The following is a 22,418-nucleotide window of genomic DNA, read 5'->3' on the forward strand; positions in this document are numbered from 1 at the left end:
CTTGTTAAAAATAGTAAATACTGCTTTCAGCCGTAAAATTGAAATAAGAACGTGTAATACTCGACTAAAACAAAGATGGTTTCAGATCTGAAAAACAGATTAAGTAACTCTGCTGTGCCCATCACCCAGTGGGGAATAACAGTTCCACTGGACGAACATAAGCGGTAGGTCTGTTCAAACGTCAGCTAGTTACACTTTGAACTACTTCATACCTGCACGTGTCAATGTAAATTAAAAACCGGTAGAATAGAGAGCAATGTCGAAATGGGACGAAGTAACCATGACTCCGTCTGCTCCGACCGCAGACATTTCACATGATACCCTGTGAAAATCCAAGCCGAAGCCAAGACGTAGAAGCCAAGATACCGAACGGAAATGACTTCGAAAAGCCAAGTAAGCGAACGGACGCGACGCCCGAAACCATATAACCATATAACAATTACAGCACGGAAACAGGCCATCTCGGCCCTACAAGTCCGTGCCGAACAACTGTTTTCCCTTAGTCCCACCTGCCTGCACTCATACCATAACCCTCCATTCCCTTCTCATCCATATGCCATTCAACACTGATTGGTGATGGCCAATGTGCCAAAGGCCTTGACCACACATACTACATGTGACGCCACTTTCAATGAGCTTTGTACCTGCACTGCTGGATTCCTCTCCACTACAACACTCACCAGAGACCTGCAATTCACTCTAAAAGTCATGCGTTGGTGTGACTTCCGTAAATTCAAAGCTTCACTATTCTCTACATTCACTGCCATCAACAATTGCTCAACCCACCTGTTCACCCGATCAAGGTCCAGCTTTTATTCTGAACAACTATCATCGCTATCTACCATATCACCACCCTTAGTGACATCAGCAGACTTCCAAATGCTATTTTGTACGTTCTAATCCAAATCATTGATATAAATGACAAACAGTACCGAAACCTGAAGTGTGTAAGAATCAGAGAATCATAGAAAATAGGTGCAGGAGTAGGACATTTGGCCATTCTAACCAGCGCCGCCATTCAATATGATCATGTTTAATCATCCAAAAATCAGTTCCCAGTTCCTGCTTTCTCCCCATATCCCTTGATTCCGTAATGCCTAAGATCTTCCACATTGGAGCCATGCTGAATTCCATCAGGTTCCTCTTGGTGTGTTTATTGGCTGTCGCTTCAAGACGATCGGTCCATGACAAGGCATTGGTAATATTAATGCCAAGCAACTTCAAGTTGTCAACCATTTACACTTTGGCCGCATTGATGCAGATTAAAGGCAGGGTACTCTATCCAGATTCCTGAACACAATAACTAGCTCCGTCGTGTTGCTGGCATTGAGTGAGAGAGTGATCTCCTGACACCCACCGTGTTGCTGCCATTGGATGAGAGAGTGATCTCCTGACACCCACTGTGTTGCTGGCATTGAGTGAGAGAGTGATCTCCTGACACCCACCGTGTTGCTGGCATTTAGTGAGAGAGTGATCTCCTGACACCCACCGTGTTGCTGGCATTGGGTGAGAGAGTGATCTCCTGACACCCACCGTGTTGCTGGCATTGGGTGAGAGGGTGATCTCCAGACACCACCGTGTTGCTGGCATTGGGTGAGAGAGTGATCTCCTGACAGCCACCGTGTTGCTAAGCTCCCCGTCTTCCTCTTGTGTTCCGTCTTGTCTTTGTTCATGATCCACGCACGACAGAGTTGTCACCTGCAGACTTGTAGATGTGGTTAAAGCCGCATTTGGGCGCACAGTCCTGAGTGTATCGTGAGGAGTGTAGGGGACTGCTTCCGAGCCAGTTGCTCTCCATAGATTCACTCTCAGGATGACCAATCTCACGCCTGTCTCAGTAATCGTTGGTACATGTACACCCGGGACTGAAGGAGCGGGGGACATTCCTCCAGACATCCTGTTCTAAGTGGGCGGAGAATGCAGGAATCCGTCTCATTACCTCGTGTCACCAGCTTGGTCCGGAATTCCCACTTGACATCCTTAATGGCTCTGCGACGGTCATTGATAGATCTCCTGTGCCGCACGGCATAGTTTGACTTTAACGCTGTAGTCTTGGTTCGGCACGTTGGTGCAGCGGTAGAGTTGATGCCTTACAGCGCCAGGGACCCGGGTTCGATCCTGACTACAGATGCTGTCCGTACGCAGTTTGTACATTCTCCCCGTGACCTGCGTGGGGTTTATCCGTGCGCCCCGGTTTCCTCCTACACTCCAAATGCGTACACGTGTGTAAGTTAATTGGTTTCATAGCATTGTACATTGTCTCCAGTGTACATCGGATAATGTTCATGTACGGGGATCGCAGGACAGCGCTGACTCTGTGGGCCGAAGGGCCTGTTTCCGGGCTGTATCTCTAATCTAAACGATAGTAAACATGGGCTTCACCTGGGAGTGGAGCTCACTGTTCAGCCATGGTTTCCGTTTGTTGAATAAACGTATCGCATTATGTGGTCCACAGTCCTCTCCGTACTTGCTGATTGAGTCTGCGACAACGATGGCATATTCATCCAGCTTAGTTGCAGCGTCCATGATTAATGAATGATGTGATGTGGTAGCAAAAACAGGAAGGCAGATAACTATCTAAATGGCGTCAAGTTGGGGAAAGGGGAAGTACAACGGGATCTGGGGTCCTTGTACATCAGTCTATGAAAGTAAGCATGCAGGTACAGCAGGCAGTGAAGAAAGCGAATGGCATGTTGGCATTTATAACAAGAGGAATCGAATATAGGAGCATAGAGGTCCTTCTACAATTGTACAGGGCCATAGTGAGACCATACCTGGAGTATTGTGTGCAGTTTTGGTCCTTAATTTGAGGAATAACATTCTTGCTATTGGGGGAGCTCAGCGTAGGTTCACCAGGTTAATACCCGGGATGGCGGTACTGTCATATGCTGAGAGAATGGAGCGGCTGGGCTTGTATACTCTGGAGTTTAGAAGGATGAAAGGGCATCTCATTGAAACGTGTAAGATTGTTCAGAGTTTGGTCACACTAGAGGCAGGAAAAATGTTCCAGATGTTGGGGATTCCAAAACGAGGGGCCACAGTTTAATATAAGGTGTAAGCCATTTTAAACGGAGACGAAGAAACACTTTTTTCGCACAGAGAGTGGTGAGTCTGTGGAATGTTCTGCCTCAGTGGGCGGTGGAGGCGGGTTCTCTGGATACTTTCAAGGGAGAGCTAGATTGGGCTCTTAAAAATAGCGGTCAGGGGATATGGGGAGAAGGCAGGAACGGGGTATTGATCACATTGAATGGCGGTGCTGGCTCTAAGGGCCGAATGGCCCGCTCCTGCACCTATTGTCTATGTTACTACGATTGTAGAGTAAGTATACTAGACTTCACCGAGGCTTGTACAAATAGTCGCCACGCTTCTGCCGCCAACGTGTATTTGAATGTTATAAGTTATTTTTGGTACAGTGTTTTATATTGGCCTTAACGGCCCGTTGTCCTGGCAGCGGCACTCGGACTGTGTTGTAGGTGTTGAACTGGCCTGTGTACTTGTGTGTATTCACCAGCGTCTGCAGTTCTGTGTTCCCAGCATCTGGTAATAGAAACATAGAAACATAGAATATAGGTGCCATTCGACCCTTCGAGCTGCACCGCCATTCAATGAGATCATGGCTGATCATCCAACTCAGTATCCTGTATCTGCCTTCTTTCCATACCCCCTGATCCCTTTAGCCACAAAGGCCACATCTAACTCCCTCTTAAATATAGCCAGTGAACTGGCCTCAACTACATTCTGCGGGAGAGAATCCCACAGATTCACCATATCTGTGTGAAAAAGTTTTTCCTCATCTCGGTCCTAAAAGATTTCCCCCTTATCCTTAAACTGTGACCCCTTGTTCTGGACTTCCCCAACATCGGGAACAATCTTCCTGCATCTAGCCTGTCCAACCTCTTAAGAATTTAGTAAGTTTCTTTAATGTGCTGTGTTGTTCCCCGCTCCCTTTGTTCTGCATCTCGCTGTATAACTCGCTCTGTTCTGGAGCTCACTGTATAACTCGCTCTGTTCTGCATCTCGCTGTATAACTCGCTCTGTTCTGGAGCTCACTGTATAACTCGCTTTGTTCTGGAGCTCGCTCTGTTCGGCAGCTCGCTGTATAACTCGCTCTGTTCTGGAGCTCACTGTATAACTCGCTCTGTTCTGGAGCTCACTGTATAACTCGCTCTGTTCTGGAGCTCGCTGTATAACTCGATCTGTTCTGGAGCTCCCTGTATAACTCGCTCTGTTCTGGAGCTCGCTGTATAACTCGCTCTGTTCTGCATCTCGCTGTATAACTCGCCTTGTTGTGGAGCTCACTGTTTAACTCGCTTTGTTCTGCAGCTCGCTGTATAACTCGCTCTGTTCTGGAGCTCGCTGTATAATTCACTCTGTTCTGCAGCTCGCTGTCTCACTCGCTCGGTTCTGGAGCTCGCTGTATATCTCGCTCTGTTCAGGAGCTCAATGTATAACTCGCTCTGTTGTGATCCCAGATGTACTCCGCTCTCGCCCACAATGCTCTAGCTGAGGCGGCGGTTGCCAATAGAGACGGGGAGCGGCGGCGGGATGCTGGGATGGAAGCTGCAGGGATGGTCTTCCTTTGTGAGGAAATCAGACTGCGGTGTTGTTTACCTGCTGCTGCCCAAAGCAGCGATTGCCATTGGAACTGCGGCAAACTGATTCACAGTCCGGAGCGGTGACAATGTGTCCGCGACGTATTGCCCAATGTGTGGGCAGTGATGGTTTGTGGAGATGCCCCACTAGATAAACTTGTGTCCGTTGTATCGCTGTTCCTCCGGAACTCACAGAGGACTGAGTCCCTTTGTTATCCCCTCTGTGGCCGACGTCTGGGCGCCGGGGACTCGGGCTAGAGGCGACAATGTTGATCTGCTATCGCTCATTTTATCTTGGACGGAGCTCACTGCGAATTCCCTGAAGTTTTTATTTCCAAATTCATCATTTTTACTGGCGATTGGACGATGGTTCCGTTGCCTCGGCTGATGGATCCTTGGTGTGTTGAGGGTCTGAGTCTCGGGCTACAGGAGACACCCTAACCCTAACCCTAAACCCTAAACACTAACCCTAAACCCTAACCCTAAACCCTAAACCTAACCCTAAACCCTAACCCTAACCCTAAACCCTAACCCTAACCCTAAACCTAACCCTAAACCCTAACCCTAACCCTAACCCTAACCCTAACCCTAACCCTAACCCTAAAACCCTAACCCTAACCCTAACCCTAACCCTAACCCTAACCCTAAGCCTAACCTACCAAACTCCCCCATAAACCAGACAGGCTACAAAAGAGAGGGAATAGACCCTGACACGTCCATAACACCATACCCACCCCTATCCAAGCAGGACCCCCTACCCAGAAGAGCCTTTGACGCCACACAGACTACAAACATGTTGGCTGGGCACATAGATAACTTAAGGACTTGCAAAACATGATAGTGGACAAGAGGAATTTGGACATGTATTGATCAAGAGAGGCTGAAAACACAAGCAGCAAATGATACAAGATACCAGATACATTTGGTAACATTACAAACAATGGAAGTGGACCGACCAGTCCAAACAAAGAACAGGTAGAGCCCAACCAAAGTGACCGGTCCTAGGACCGGGCACATGGGAAGCTCCACCCAGAAAGGGAGGAACATCAACCTGACCCTTAAAAACCCTAACCGACGAAAATTAAATATCTTTCCCTGAAGAAGCTACAGAGATAGCGAAACTGGAATATCGTTGCCCAGTCGGGAAGAGTTCGGCAAGCGGTCTCCGCGAGCTGGAATGAACCAAAGATTTGGTGAGCACCTTGGTGTTAACCCTACGACGTTAGAGATAATTGATGCTTAGATTTGACTGTGTTAGCATTGCAGCATAATCTACTAAACCAGAAATGAGTTGTAACATGCAGAGGGGAGAGGGGGAAGGGAGATTGCTTAACAACAGTAATGGGGGGAATTGCAACCAGCACAGGAATCAACCGAGACCGAGGGATTCCTTTGCAGTTGCGGTGAGAGTTATTTATAAAATGGCCCAGGCTCTACACCATCTAGGAGTTCTAAAAGGACGGAATACACCCCCAGGGGTCTCACTAGGCAAGTAAAGATATTAACACACTTTGTGAAACCAGCAAATCCCACCCAGGAAACATTAAAGAAATTGTCTTCTAATGCTGAAACCTGGGCTAAACAAACAGGACTAATTTTGATTGAACATTACCAAAACAGTCTGGAATATTTGGATGATGAATACCGCCAGGGCCAGCCGACTGATCGTGTGCAGGAGGCTATCACCAAGGCCCTAATCTGGAATAAGAAATATTTGGGAGATAAATTTAAAATCAGAATGGAGGAATTTAGACATCGAGTTTTGAACCTGACCTCAGAGACTGGGCCTGAACAGCGCAGCAGCTTGCGGGATTTCCAGACCCCCAGGCCAGCGGCGGTAATGTCTAATGTAGCGGTACATATCCCGCAAGACTTGTTTACCATTTCACAGCAAAACCAGATGGAGCGGCTCCGCACGGCTTGGGCCACATCACGCCCCATCCAGAGCGCACCCCGCTCCGTTCCCCGTGGCCCCGCTCCCCGCGGCCGCGCCACCCACGCCTCCGCTCCCGCCAGCCCCGGCATAACCCCCCCCCCCCACCACCACCCCGGTGCGTCCACCCACCAGATCCCAGTTTGTGGTGTTGCGACCCCAGCAACAGGCCCAGGCCCAGGCCCAGCCGCGCTCCCCGGTACGCGAGCCCCAGGCCCACTTCCGGTCCGCGACCTGGACGTGGTTAGAGGACTGGTCACAACCCACACGCTCCGATTCCCCCAGCACGTCCTCCCTCATCTACCGGAGCCTCTGCTCAAGCCAGGGCTCCCACGGCCCTCTCTCCCAGAGACCACGGGCCGAGCACAGACCCTCCCGGGACGAGACCGAACCCACCACGGAGACCGCCGGAAGGGACGTCACGACCGCGGTGGCACAGGTAAACAGGTCCGGTACTGCAACACCTTCCCACGCACCTACCCTTTCCACTCCAACACACGGGATCCCAGCACAGAGGGTCAGACCAGCACGTAGGGTCTGCACGTAGCACCAGAGGAATTTAGACACATATAGTAACGCATAGGATGAATTTCAGCAGCACACAAGGAAGGGTCCAGGGAAGCGGCTGGCTGAAGTTACACGACACCCAAACACAAGTTATAAAAATGTTACCTGGAAACTACAACCCAGTAAACCTATTTTAATAATTGGAGATTTCAACATTGCCAAGATCCCCAAATTCTCCAACAATAACATACAATTGGACAGCTACCCAGGAGCTAAATTCATTCATGGAACTTCCATTCTGGACAAATTGAGCCAATGTCCAGAAACTCAAAAAAGTCATTCTCTCTTATGGCATTAATAATAAGCAACAAAGACCACAGACTGCCATCAAACAACTCCAAACACTAATCAGGATGGCCAGTCGACATTTTCCCTTACCGAAAGCCAAGAGAGGGCACTGAACAGAGGCCTCACCTTCGTCCCTACTCCCAAAACCCACAAGGAACAAGTGCAGGGTGATCTACACATATTCTATCGATCCATTAAGTTAATACACTACTTCAGTGACGCAGGACCTGCCGAAACCATACCCTTCAGACCACTCACAGGATGGTCCCCAGACGACGAGGTTGTCCCGAGGGAGATAACAGAATTTATAACAGAGACAGCATCAGCCATTGAGGATATGCCTACAACGAAAGATAAGTCTAAAATCACCAGAAAAGAGAGGCAGGCCTTGACAGAGCTGAAGGAGTACAACGACATAGTGATCAAACCAGCAGAAAAGGGGAGCAGTATAGTCATCATGGACAGACAACAGTACCTCTTCGAGGCACATAGACAACTGAACAAGATAGAACACTACACTAAGTTAGATGAGCCCATATATAAAGAAACACAAAAGGAAATAGGGGACATTTTGGAGGAGCTTAAGAGATCAGGATACATCCTAGCCAAACAAGTAGAATACTTGACAGGAGCACAACCAAGGGCGAGGAAATTCTACATGCTCCCAAAGATACATAAAATCCCAGACACGTGGAAAGTGCCTGGAGAAATACCACCAGGTAGGCCCATAGCATCAGATTGCAGTAGCGAATCCTATGGGGTAGCAGAATACATTGACCACTACCTTAACCCACTGGCACAACAACATCCCAGCTACATCAAAGACATCTCCCGAATAGTTAACTCCCTCAACATACCACCCAACGCAATACTCTTCACCATGGATGTGGAAAGCCTGTACACAAACATAGAGACAGACAGGGGGATACAGGCAGTTGAAAACATCCTACAGAGAAATCCTGACCCAGAGAGACCAGACGAGGCCCTGATTACACTACTGGATCTGGGTTTGACTAAGAATGACTTTGAATTTAACGGGGAGTTCTATTTACAAGTCAAAGGTACAGCAATGGGGAAGCAGTTTCCCCAGCTTATGCCAACATATACATGGCAGAATGGGAGGAGACAGTTGCCCACAAATGTCCGACGCGTCCAATGTGCTACTACAGATTCCTAGATGACATTTGGGGAGTGTGGACGCACTCAGAGGGGGAACTACAGGAGTTTATTGACATACTCAATGCCCACCACCCATCCATCAAGGTAAAGGCCATGACCAGCCAGCAGAGGGTGGACTTCCTCGACACCAATGTCTTTAAACTACCATCAGATACCCAAGACCACAAACTAGCTACCAAAGTCTTCTTCAAACCCACAGACACACACACCCTCCTACACACCACGAGCCACCACCCAAAACACACCTTCAGGCGTATCGTTAAGTCACAACTGACCCGCTTCCACCGTATATGTACTAGGGAGGAGGATTTCAACCAGGCCACAAGCACCCTCTTCACCGCCCTCAGACAGAGGGGTTACTGCAAACGTAAATTAAGACACATTAAGTCAGATTTTCTAAAAAGCAAACAAGCGCCCAGACCTTGGCTGGGTACGACATTGAACTTGCCACTAATAACAAGATATGGCAACATGGCTGACCAGGATCACAAAATAGTCAAGGGCCGGTTTGAACAATTCCAAAGGGGATTTGCCACACTAAAGGGGTACAAGGTAATGTCAGCATACAAGAGGGCTAAAAATCTGAAGGACATCCTGGTCAGTACAAGTCTACACACAGCCCCAGACTGTGGGCAGAGACGGTGTGGGGCGTGCACCCACTTAGTAATAGCCAAAAATATAGAGAACAGTGTAACAGGGAAGAGAGGCCAGATAGCGCAGAGGATATCCTGTGAGCAAAAGAATGTGGTGTATGCAATTAGATGTAAAGAGTGCAACTTACTGTACATAGGCGAAACAGGTAACAGCATCAGAGTCAGACTGACAGGACACCTCAGCAACATCACAAGGGGGGACCAATCCATACCCATTAGCAGACACTTCCAGCAACATGGGATCCAGTCCCTAGAGATCGTGGGCCTGGAACAAACATAAATTGGACAATAGGGAAACGGAAGAGAGCAGAGAGGCTGTGGATTGAAGCTCTACAGACGAAAGAGCCCAATGGCCTAAACCTTGCATAACCTCAAACCTAGGGTGGATCCTGACTGACTCCCACAAATCGATGGAAGGGCAAGTGTGAGGCAAATAGATTTGGACAGGGTGATGAAACCGTGGGCCAAATACCAAGTGACAGTACATGGTGAAAAAGAATCCCCAGGAGGAGATCGATTAGCACCAGAGGGCATGTTTCCCACTGTCCGATAAATCACAACCTAACCTTTACAGTGACACGGGCTTCATCACTCAGGCAAATCAAAACCGCAGAGGGACCAGGCCGCAAAACAAGGTACAGACGGAGTCAGGAGGGTGAAACACAATCCAAAGGGGGGGGGGGGGATGATGGAGAATAACAGCACCAACCTAGATTGAATGGACTCTAATAATCGCCGGATGGAAGTGAAGGACACTCTAAAAATAGGATAGGGAGGCAGGGAGAACCAGAGAGGGAGTCAAATGAGGGTCAGACAGGATAGGATAATCACAGCTCACCCCATGATAACCCTAACCCAAACCACGGACAGCTCCCCGGCACACCCCAATGAAACACACCAAACAACCCAAAACAGCCCCCCCCCCCCAACAACTAACCCCCCCCCCCACCCTACAACCTAAACCTAACAGCAGACCCCACCGAATCACCCCAAACAACCCTAAAAACACCCCGAACAGACCAAAACAGCCCCCAAACAACTAAACCCCCCTACAACCTAAACCTAACAGCAAACCCCACCGAATCACCCCAAACAACCCTAAAATACACCCCGAACAACCCAAAACATTCCCCCAAACAACTGATAAACCCCCCACTCTACAACCTAACCCTAACAGCAGATCCCACCGAATCACCCAAAAAAACACCCCGAACAACCTAAAACATCCCCCCAATTCTTTCCCCCCCACAACTTAACTCCACGGCACCCCCCAAAAAAACAAAAAAAACACCACAAACATCTCCAAAGCAGATTGCAGCAGCGAATCCTATGCGGTGGCAGAATACATTGACCACTGCCTTAACCTACTGGCACAACAACATCCCAGCTACATCAAAGACACCTACCACTTCTCCCGAATAGTTAACTCCCTCAACATACCACCCAACGCAATACTCTTCGCCATGGATGTGGAAAGCCTGTACACAAACATAGAGACAGACAGGGGGATACAGGCAGTTAAAAATATCCTACAGAGAAATCCTGACCAAGAGAGACCAGACGAGGCCCTAATTAAACATTGACGACTGCTTTGGTGCCACCTCCTGCACCCACACACAACTGACTGACTTCATCCACTTCATCACCAACTTCCATCCGGCACTCCAATACACCTGGACGATTTCCGACACTTCCCTACCATTCCTTGACCTCACCATCTCCATCGCAGGGGACAGACTCCTGACCGACATACATTACAAACCCACTGACTCACATGGCTATCTGGACTACACGTCTTCCCACCCTGCCCCCTGTAAAGACTCCATCCCCTACTCCCAATTCCTCCGCCTACGCCGCATCTGTTCCCAGGATGAGACATTTCATACCAGGGCATCGGAAATGTCCTCGTTCTTCAGGGAACGGGGATTCCCCTCCGCCACCATAGATGAGGCTCACGCCAGGGTCTCATCCATACCCCGTAACACTGCTCTCTCTCCCCATCCCCGCACACGCAACAAGGGCAGAGTCCCTCTGGTCCTCACCTTTCACCCCACCAGCCGGCAAATACAACACATAATCCTCCGCCATTTCCGCCACCTCCAACGTGACCCCACCACTCGCCACATCTTCCCATCTCCCCCCATGTCTGCCTTCCGCAAAGACCGCTCCCTCCGCAACTCCCTCGTCAATTCTTCCCTTTCCTCCCGCACCACCCCCTCCCCGGGCCCTTTCCGTTGCAACCGCAAGAAATGCAACACCTGTCCCTTAACCTCCCCCCTCGACTCCATTCAAGGTCCCAAGCAGTCGTTCCAGGTGCGACAAAGGTTCACCTGTATCTCCTCCAACCTCATCTACTGCATCCGCTGCTCTAGATGTCAGCTAATTTACATCGGTGAGACCAAGCGTAGGTTGGGTGACCGTTTCGCCGAACACCTCCGCTCAGTCCGCCTTAACCTACCTGACCTCCCGGTGGCTCAGCACTTCAACTCCCCCTCCCATTCCCAATCCGACCTCTCTGTCCTGGGTCTCCTCCATTGCCAGAGTGAGCAACAGCGGAAATTGGAGGAACAGCACCTCATATTCCGTCTGGGGTCCTTGCGCCCTTATGGCATCAACATTGAATTCCCCCAATTTGGCTAGCCTGTGCTGTCCCCTCCCCTTCCTTCACCCTCTAGCTGTCTCCTGCCACCCTCCCATCCGCCCGCCCTCGGGCTCCTCCTCCTCCCTTTTTCCTTCTTTCTTTCCCCACCCCCCATCAGTCTGAAGAAGGGTTTCGGCCCGAAACGTCGCCTATTTCCTTCGCTCCATAGATGCTGCTGCACCCGCTGAGTTCCTCCAGCAATTTTGTGTACCTGCCCTAATTAAACTACTGGATCTGGGTTTGACTAAGAATGACGTTGAATTTAACGGGGAGTTCTATTTACAAGTCAAAAGTACAGCAATGGGGAAGAAGTTTGCCCCAGCTTATGCCAACATATACATGGCAGAATGGGTGAAGACAGTTTTCCACAAATGTCCGAAGCGTCCAATGTGCTACTACAGATTCCTAGATGACATTTGGGGAGTGGGGACACACTCAGAGGGGGAACTACAGGAGTTTATTGACATACTCAATGCCCACCGCCCATCCATCTAGGTAAAGGCCATGACCAGCCAGCAGAGGGTGGACTTCCTCGACACCACTGTCTTTAAACTACCGTCAGATACCCAAGACCACAAACTAGCTACCAAAGTCTTCTTCAAACCCACAGACACACACACACTCCTACACACCACGAGCCACCACTCAAAACACACCTTCAGGGGTATCGTTAAGTCACAACTGACCCGCTTCCACCGTATATGTACTAGGGAGGAGGAGTTCAACCAGGCCATAAGCACCACTTTCACCGCCCTCAGACAGAGGGGTTACTGCAAACGTAAATTAAGACACATTAAGTCAGATTTTCTAAAAAGCAAACAAGCGCCCAGACCTAGGCCGGGGACGATATTGAACTTGCCACTAATAACAAGATATGGCAACATGGCTGTCCAGGATCACTAAATAGTCAAGGGCCGGTTTGAACAATTCCAAAGGGGATTTGCCACACTAAAGGGATACAAGGTAATGTCAGCATACAAGAGGGCTAAAGATCTGAAGGACATCCTGGTCAGTACAAGTCTACACACAGCCCCAGACTGTGGGCAGAGACGGTGTGGGGCCTGCACCCACTTAGTAATAGCCAACAATATAGAGAACAGTGTAACAGGGAAGAGAGGCCAGATAGCGCAGAGGATAACCTGTAAGCAAAATAATGTGGTGTATGCAATTAGATGTAAAGAGTGCAACTTACTGTACATAGGCGAAACAGGTAACAGCATCAGAGTCAGACTGACAGGACACCTCAGCAACATCACAAGGGGGGACCAATCCATACCCATTAGCAGACACTTCCAGCAACATGGGATCCAGTCCATAGAGATCGTGGGCCTGGAAACAAACATAAATTGGACAATAGGGAGACGGAAGAGAGCAGAGAGGCTGTGGATTGAAGCTCTACAGACGAAAGAGCCCAATGGCCTAAACCTTGCATAAACTCAAACCTAGGGTGGATCCTGACTGACTCCCACACATCTATGGAAGGGCAAGTGTGAGGCAAATAGATTTGGACAGGGTGATGAAACCGTGGGCCAAATACCAAGTGACAGTACATGGTGAAAAGGAATCCCCAGGAGGAGATCGATAAGCACCAGAGGGCATGTTTCCCACTGTCCGATAAATCACAACCTAACCTTTACAATGACACGGGCTTCATCACTCAGGCATATCAAAGTAATCCCCAGGAGGAGATCGATAAGGGTCAGGGTCAGGGTCAGGGTCAGGGTCAGGGTCAGGGTCAGGGTCAGGGTCAGGGTTAGGGTTAGGGTTAGGGTTAGGGTTAGGGTTAGGGTTAGGGTTAGGGTTAGGGTTAGGGTTAGGGTTAGGGTTAGGGTTAGGGTTAGGGTTAGGGTTAGGGTTAGGGTTAGGGTTAGGGTTATGGTTAGGGTTAGGGTTAGGGTTAGGGTTAGGGTTAGGGTTAGGGTTAGGGTTAGGGTTAGGGTTAGGGTTAGGGTTAGGGTTAGGGTTAGGGTTAGGGTTAGGGTTAGGGTTAGGGTTAGGGTTAGGGTGTGATTTATCGGACAGTGGGAAACATGCCCTCTGGTGCTTATAGATCTCCTCCTGGGGATTCCATTTCACCATGTACTGTCACTTGGTATTTGGCCCACGGTTTCATCATCCTTGTCCAAATCTACTTGCCTTACACTTGCCCTTCCATTGATTTGTGGGAGTCAGTCAGGATCCACCCTAGGTTTGAGTTTATGCAAGGTTTAGGCCATTGGGCTCTTTCGTCTGTAGCGCTTCAATCCATAGTCTCTCTGCTCTCTTCCGTCTCCCTATTGTCCAATTTATGTTTGTTTCCAGGCCCATGATCTCCAGGGACTGGATCCCATGTTGCTGGAAGGGTCTGCTAACGGGTATGGATTGGTCCCCCCTTGTGATGTTGCTGAGGTGTCCTGTCAATCTGACTCTGATGCTGTTACCTGTTTCGCCTATGAACAATAAGTTGCACTCTTTACATCTAATTGCATACACCACATTCTTTTGCTCACGGGTTATCCTCTGCGCTATCTGGCCTCTCTTCCCTGTTGCACCGTTCTCTATATTTTTGGCTATTACTAAGTGGGTGCAGGCCCCATACCGTCTCTGCCCACAGTCTGGGGCTGTGTGTAGACTTGTACTGACCAGGATGTCCTTCAGATTTTTAGCCCTCTTGTATGCTGACATTACCTTGTACCCCTTTAGTGTGGCAAATCCCCTTTGGAATTGTTCAAACCGGCCCATTGACTATTTTGTGAGCCTGGACTGCCATGTTGCCATATCTTGTTATTAGTGGCAAGTTCAATGTCGTCCCCGGCCTAGGTCTGGGCGCTTGTTTGCTTTTTAGGAAATCTGACTTAATGCGTCTTAATTTACGTTTGCAGTAACCCCTTTGTCTGAGGGCGGTGAAAAGGGTGCTTGTGGCCTGTTTGAAATCCTCCTCCCTAATACATATACGGTGGAAGCGGGTCAGTTGTGACTTAACGATACCCCTGAAGGTGTGTTTTGGGTGGTGGCTCGTGGTGTGTAGGAGGGTGTGTGTGTCTGTGGGTTTGAAGAAGACTTTGGTAGCTAGTTTGTGGTCTTGGGTATCTGATGGTAGTTAAAAGACAGTGGTGTCGAGGAAGTCCACCCTCTGCTGGCTGGTCACGGCCTTTACCTTGATGGATGGGTGATGGGCATTGAGTATGTCAATACACTCCTGTAGTTCCCCCTCTGAGTGTGTCCACACTCCCCAAATGTCATCTAGGAATCTGTAGTAGCACATTTGACGCTTCGAACATTTGTGGAAAACTGTCTCCTCCCATTCTGCCGTGTATATGTTGGCATAAGCTGGGGCAAACTTCTTCCCCATTGCTGTACCTTTGACTTGTAAATAGAACCCCCCGTTAAATTCAAAGTCATTCTTAGTCAAACCCAGATCCAGTAGTTTAATTAGGGCCTCGTCTGGTCTCTCTGGGTCAGGATTTCTCTGTAGGATGTGTTTAACTGCCTGTATCCCCCTGTCTGTCTCTATGTGTGTGTTGACCTTCTATTGGTTACACAAAACATACACGTTTGCTGTAAATCTCAATGCCATTCAAAGGGAGATTGGGAGGGAATCCAACAATACAAATTTGGTAGAGTATAAATACTTTAGAATCATCAAAATCTATCAAGTAAGAATCTAAGCACAATTTAAAAACAGATCAAAATTTGACTTGCCTAGTTCCAAATCTAAGCAGACTGAAGTCAGTTTGCATCAATATGCAACAGCGGCATTAAAACAATGTCATCTTTATACTTATGGTTTAAAAAGCAACAGCACATCAAGGTAGAAAAGTCAACATTCAATTAGTTTTACAAAAAGTTACAGCAACTAAGATATAACCTCTCATGAAGAAATTATCAACTATATACATATCTTAAAATTTAACCCAAGCTTCACAAGACGAATGGTATGTCGAGAATAGTATTACCCACAATGCACTGCTATGCATTTTGTCATATGGTCAAATCTTGGAGCCTTTGTGTTCAAATGTGGCACCAATTAAAAGTACCATGCAGGAAAGTATGCACAAACGATAGTAATCTCTACATGTGTTTCCATGTGTGTTTATTGGTCCTTTGCCATCCCCATAGAATGGCAAGTGGTTTGAGGTGGTGTGAATGCGCTTTAACAGGAAATCTCTGCAGACTGAGGGCCAGAGTGTTCAACAACTCCGACATTAGCATTAGCATTCTTGTTTATGTTCTGTAGGCCCAAACTGGGGCGACTGTAAAACTTGGCGGCCTCACCGGTGGCAGAGCGGCTCCTGTTGCCATCCATAGATGCTACACTGGATCCAGATGCTGAACGAGATCGCATTAGACGGGTCATGCTGGCTGCAGGCACTGTCAATGAATGATGACAAAGACATAGCGTTAAGCAAGTACGTGACTACACACTGCTGCTGTGTCAGACTCATCAGCAATATTCATTCTACTTACTGTAGCCCATCCTTGCACAAAATATAAGGAATATAATGTGTGTGTGTGTGAATTAGTCTGTGTGTGTGTGAATGAGTTGCTGTGTGTGTGCGAATGAGTCGATGTGTGTGCGAATGAGTCTGAGTGTGTGTGTGTGAATGTCTGTGTGTGTGAATGCGTCTTTGTGTGTGGATGAGTGTGTGTGTGAATGTGTGTGAATGTGTATGTGTGTGTGAATGAGTCTGTGTGTGTGTGTGTGTGAATGAGACTGTGTGTGTGTGTGGAATGAGTTTGTGTGTGTGTGTGGATGAGTATGTCTGTGTGTGAATGAGTCTGCGTGTGTGAGTGTGTGTGTGAATGAGTCTGTGTGTGTGTGAATGAGCCTGTGTGTGTATGTGTGTGAATATGTCTGTGTGTGTGTGAATGAATATGTGTGTGTAAGTGTGCGTGAGTGGGAATGAGTCTGTGTGTATGTGCATTTGTATGTGAATGATTATCTGTGTGTGTGAATGTATGTGAATGAGTCCGTGTGTGTATGTGTGTGAATAAGTCTGTTTGTGTGTGTGAATGTGTGTATGGGTGCGTCAGGATGCGTGTGAATGCGTCTGTGTGTGTGTGTGTGAATGAGTATGTGTGTGTGTGTGTGTGAATGTGTGTGTGTGTGAATGAGTTCAGTGTGTGCGTGTGTGTGTGGATGAGTGTGTGTGTGAATGAGTGTGTGTGAATGAGTCTGTGAGAGTGTGTATGTGTGGGAATGAGTCTCTGTGTGTGTGAATGAGTGGGTGTGTGTGAATTAGTCTGTGTGTGAATGTGTGTGTGGATGAGTCTGTGTGTGTGAATGCATCTGTGTGTGTGTGAATGCGTCTGTGTGTGTGTGAATGAGCATGTGTGTGTATGTGTGTGAATATGTCTGTGTGTGTGAGTGTACGTGAGTAGGATTGAGTCTGTGTGTGGGTTTGTGAATGGTTCTGTGTGTATGCATGTGTAAATGTGTGCGAATGTGTGTGTGAATGAGTCTGTGTGTGTGTTTGTGTGTGTGTGAATGTGTCTATGTGTGTGTGCGTGTGTGTATATGTGCGTATGAATGAGTCTGTGTCTGTATGTGTGTGAGTGTGTGTGTGAATGGGTCTGTGTGTGGGAATGAGTATGTGTGTGTGTGAATGTGTGTGTGAATTAGTCTTGGTGTGTGAATATGTGTGTGATTGAGTCTCTGTGTGTGTATGAGTCTGTGTGTGTGTGAATGAGTCTGTATGTGTGTGTGAATGAGTCTGCGTGTGTGTGCATGGGTCTGTGTGTGTGAATGTATGTGTGAATTAGTATGTGTGTGTGTGTGTGTGTGAATGAGTCCGTGTGTGTGTGAATGTGTGTGCATGAGTCTGTGTGTGTATAATGGTGTGTGAATGAGTCGCTGTGTGTGTCTGTGTGTGTATGTGTGAAAGAGTCTGTGTGTGTGTGTATATATATATGAGTGTGTGTGTATATGAGTGTGTGTGTGTGAATGAGTCTGTGTGTGTGCGAGTCTGTGTTTGTGTGCGTGTGAGTCTGTGTGAGGTGGAGGGTGTGGGTGATCAACAAATAACAAAAAGCACAAATAATATAGCCTTTCGTAGTCAGAGCTTATTTGTTATGCTTAATAGCCTGATGGCTGTCAGGAAGAAGCTGTTCCTCAATGTAGATGTTACAGTTTTCAGTTTACAAAAGTCGGACGTGACCCCAGAAGTCGGGCAACAGTCAGTCCACAAGCCGTGAGAGTCAGTCAATCCAAAGGCCATCAGTTAATCCCAAGGCAGTGGGTGAGTCCAGAGGTCATGAGTAAGTCGCTCACCGCCCCCCCCCCCGTCGCTCACTGACAACCCCCACCTCAAGGCGCTGCCCTCCGCCTGGCTATGCATCCGCTACTGAAGCCTCCCACGACCCCTGCATGAGGACACCGCCCTTCTCATCAGCTCACGGGAGCCATGGCCTGAAGTTGTGCCCCTCCCTTGGCTGCACGACGTTTACAACCCCCACCCCCCCACCCCACCCTGTCAGCCCCCCCCCCCCCCCCCCCCCAAAATGTTTTGCACAAAACCTTCAGTGTTCATTAACAACTGAAATTGTCTTTAGGCTGCTTTTTCGACATAATATCAGGAAAAGTTAGAGGTCAAGGTGATGTGGTTATTGCTGCAGCATCCTCTGGAATAGCAGCTACGTTAATACCTGGTGGATGACCTACACATTGTCGATTCAAGATACCCATCCAAGTGGCCGATGATACATTCTGCAACATCGAGAAGAACTCTAAGATGGCACATTTCATGAGGAAAGTGAAATTCATTGTTTGGGTTGAATGTCCAATGATTTGGAGAGAAAGCTTTGAAGCGGTGGACAGAACTCTTCAAGATGACTTCAGCAACAATAAACATTTTGGTCGAAAGATGAAGGGAAATGCCAAAGTTTTCCTGAAGGATGGAACATCGACCAAGAATGTTGTCATTAAAAGCGTGCTTCGTTGAATGATGAATTCTGAGATAAATTCTCAGATTTTCTTTCTTAAAATCTGACCGCTGAATTTCTCTATATTAAAATTAACTCTTATTATCAACAGGAAATATTCATCAAGAGGCAGTGAGCAACAGAACACAACAAGAGACGCAACAAGAAATAACTTAATAATTCTCATCTTTAACATTTAAATTGTTCTTATATTTTAAGGGTCATTCAAATTTAAAACTTTAATTAATCCTTTTTGCACTTTTGATGCCTGTGTGTTCTTCATCACAATGGGAAACTAATAGGCAGGAATAGCTGCTCTGTGGGAGAGCCACTGAGAGTGCATAGAGGGAGGTTGTGGGGAGATGCACTGAATGTGTGGGTGGGAGGGGAATGGCAAGGAACAGAGTGGGGGGGGGTGAAGGTTGGTGGGGTGACTGACCGAACTGCCAGCGTACCAGGCGTGAGTGGCTGCACTGCCAGCCCACGAACCGCGAGTTAGTGAGCTGCCAGCCCACCGGCCGTAAGTGACTGAACTGCGAACCCATTAATCCATTCAGTCCACCTTCTCCCCCTTCTCTCTCTCACAGTCTGTCACCTGTTTTGGGCAAAATTTCTGGCAGTTTTTCAGCTGCCAGCCTGCCAGGTCCGAGTGATTGTACTGCCAGGCCTCAGTGACTGAGCTGCCAGCCCAAAAATCCGTTCGGCCCATAAACTGCATACTAGCCCTCTGGAAACCAGTACCTTCGGCCCACAACACTCATACTAGCGAAACCGATAGCTCCCCCCCCCCCCCACTGGTTAGCAATATTGGAATTGGTGGAGAGGTGGAATATTTGGTGTCCTAGCCTTTATAAATCAGAGCATTGAGTATAGAAGTTGGGATGTAATGTTAAATTTGTACAAGGCATCGGTGAGACCAATTCTGGAGTATGGTATACAATTTTGGTCGCCCAATTATAGGAAGGATGTCAACAAAATAGAGCGAGTACAGAGGAGATTAACTAGAATGTTGCCTGGGTTTCAGCAACTAAGTTACAGAGAAAGATTGAATAAGTTAGGTCTTAATTCTTTGGAGCGCAGAAGGTTAAGGGAGGACTTGATAGAGGTCTTTAAAATGATGAGAGGGAGAGACAGAGTTGACGTGGATAAGATTTTCCCAGAGAAGGGAAGATTCAAATAAGAGGACATGACTTCAGAATTAAGGGACAGACGTTTAGGGGTAACATGAGGGGGAACTTCTTTACTCAGAGAGTGGTAGCTGTGTGTAATGAGCTTCCAGTGGACGTGGTGAAGGCAGGTTCGATTTTATCATTTAAAATAAATTGTATGGGAATATGGATGGGAAAGGAATGGAGGGTTATGGTCTGATTGCAGGTAGATGGGACTAGGGAAAAATAAGTGTTCGGCACTGACTTGTAGGGCCGAGATGGCCTGTTTCCGTGCTGTAATTGTTATATGGTTATATGGTTATATGGTTATTGCGTTGGGCGACCAGCCATCCCGTGTGATGTTTAGTCTGGTGTTTCTTAAAGTCGTGATAGTACCTGCCTCCTCCGGCAGCTCGTTCCACACACCCATCGACCTTTCTGTGAAAAGTTTACCCCTCGGGTTCATATTACATCTTTCCCCCTTACCTTAACCCTACGTCCCTAACCGCTTTAATCCTCACGCCCTTCCTCCCCCGTTAAGTGTCATAGAGGCATTGAGTTATACGGCAAGAGGCACATCGGCCCAACTCGTCCATTCCGAGTAACGTCCCTTCCTCGTCCAACGCAGTTTCATACTACTGAGGAAGATTGCTCCAGAATCCAGCATTGCAGTTTATTGCGTTTCCAATCCGGACAGCCTCGCCCTTCACCCTAACAATGAGCGCTATTCCTGAACTCTCGCGATCTCACCGTTCAAAGCCTGCCACTTGCCGGGTGCCTGTTCACTTGCCAGATATCACACCAACAGCTCTACTTCATTACAAGACTTAGGAGGTTCGGCATGTCCTCAACCACTCTCATCAACGTCCACAGATGCACCGAAAACAAAGCATGTTATTGGGATGCGCCACAGCTTGATTTGGAATGAGCTCCATCCAAGACGCAGAGATTTGTGGACGTAATCCAGATCATTACGCAAACCAACCTCCCTTCCATTGACTCCATTTGCATCTCACGCTGCCGCGGCTAGACCAGCAGCATAATCAAGGACCAGCGTCGTCTCGGTTAACCCTCTGCTCTCCCATCGGGCAAGAGGTGCAGAAGTGTGAAAACGCACACCACTAAATTGAGTCAATGCAAGGGAGGTTGGTTTATGTGATGGACTGGGCTGCTTCCACATTTCACTGCAATTTCTTGCGGTCTTGGGTGGAGATGTTCCCGAACCAAGTTGTGATACATCCTGATAAAATGATTTTCATGGTGCATCAGTAGAAGTTGGTGAAAGTTGCTGGGGCTATGCGTGAGAAGTGACATGGGGAGGGGTTAAAGTGTAGAATAACAGTGAAATGGGAGCTGAGCTTATGGGGGTCAGTGCGTCGTGGTGACTGGGGCGGTACGAAATGTTGGGAGAAATGTGATTCCATCGAGATGGAGGTCTCTGGAAAGAAGGAGGTTCGGATGTCAAGACCTCTCTATCTCCCGTGTTTCTCAAAGTTGCAATATTCACTGTACCTCGTGCCCAACTAGCAAATTTCAATAGTTCAATGATTCATGATTATCGCGGGTCCCAAGGTACCGTGAGATACCCTTTTTCGCTTGTGGCTCAGTAAGATTATTGCCATACATAAGTGCAATCCCCGATTAAGTACATAATGCATAGAGACAGCCCATTGAGTCTATTTGCAAACGCCGGCGGTCCCTTTGGGGTTTATGGACAACATTATTACCTTCCCTTGGAAACACAGGAGAGGAAACAGCTCTCCCTATACCTTTCCCCTGAACTCTATCCAGGGGGGCTGACAGTCCTTCCACATGAGTCAAAAGTTCACTTGCACCTCTTCCAACCTTATCTACTATATCCGTTGTTCCAATTGTGGACTCTTATATATCGTTGTGACCGAGCAGAAGACTGGGCGATTTTTTCGCTGAACACCTTCGCTCAGTCCGCCTTGGCCTACGTGACCCCCCTCTTTTTTCCAAACACTTCAACGCCCGTGCCCATTCTCACATTGACCTTTCAGTCCTGGGCCTCCTCTATTGTCAGAGAGAGGGCAAAGGCAAATTGGCGGAACGGTACCCCGTTTTTCGCTAGGACACCGTACAATGCAGCGGTATGAATATTGATTTCTCTAACTTCAGGTAACCCTTGCTTGCCCTCTATCCCGTCCCTCCGCAAGCCGAGCGCCCTACTAGTTTCATTGTCGTCCTGTTGAGTTTCCGTCTTTATCATTCGTTATCACATAATCCACCGCCGACAATGGACCATTTCGGTCTCCACCTTTCATTGAACGTCGTTGCATTTTGCATGCCTTTCATTCATTTGTTCTACACCTCTCTAAATCACCGTCTGTATTTCTCGTTTCCCTTTCCTCTGACTCTCAGTCTGAAGAATGGTTTCGACGTGAACCGTCACCTACACATTTTCTCCAGAGACGCTGTCTGGCCCGCTGGGTTATTCCGACTTTTTGTCTCGAACATCATTGAGTTGCTCTGGTACATTAAAAAACTTTGCGAAGA

The 22,418-nt window shown here is 48.0% G+C and overlaps 1 protein-coding gene and 1 long non-coding RNA gene across 2 annotated transcripts in view; both read right to left on the reverse strand.

The window, feature by feature from the left end:
* Window positions 1-5,678: 5,678 nt before the first annotated feature.
* LOC116969458 overlaps window positions 5,679-22,418 on the reverse strand; it is a 338,751-nt gene continuing 322,011 nt past the window's right edge. Inside the window, exon 3 of the long non-coding RNA XR_004410763.1 lies at window positions 5,679-5,764. This is a non-coding gene — a long non-coding RNA (uncharacterized LOC116969458). The remainder of the gene's footprint in view (window positions 5,765-22,418) is intronic.
* LOC116969456 (protein NDRG1-like) lies at window positions 15,911-16,312 on the reverse strand. Its single transcript, XM_033016354.1, has 2 exons — window positions 16,300-16,312; window positions 15,911-16,203 (listed from the first exon to the last, which is right to left on the reverse strand). The coding sequence occupies exons 1-2, from the start codon at window positions 16,307-16,309 to the stop codon at window positions 15,986-15,988; spliced, it is 228 nt and encodes a 75-aa protein (XP_032872245.1). The 5' UTR covers window positions 16,310-16,312; the 3' UTR covers window positions 15,911-15,985.

The sequence above is a fragment of the Amblyraja radiata genome, unplaced genomic scaffold (assembly GCF_010909765.2).
Source record: "Amblyraja radiata isolate CabotCenter1 unplaced genomic scaffold, sAmbRad1.1.pri S45, whole genome shotgun sequence".
NCBI classification, from domain to species: Eukaryota; Metazoa; Chordata; class Chondrichthyes; order Rajiformes; family Rajidae; genus Amblyraja; species Amblyraja radiata.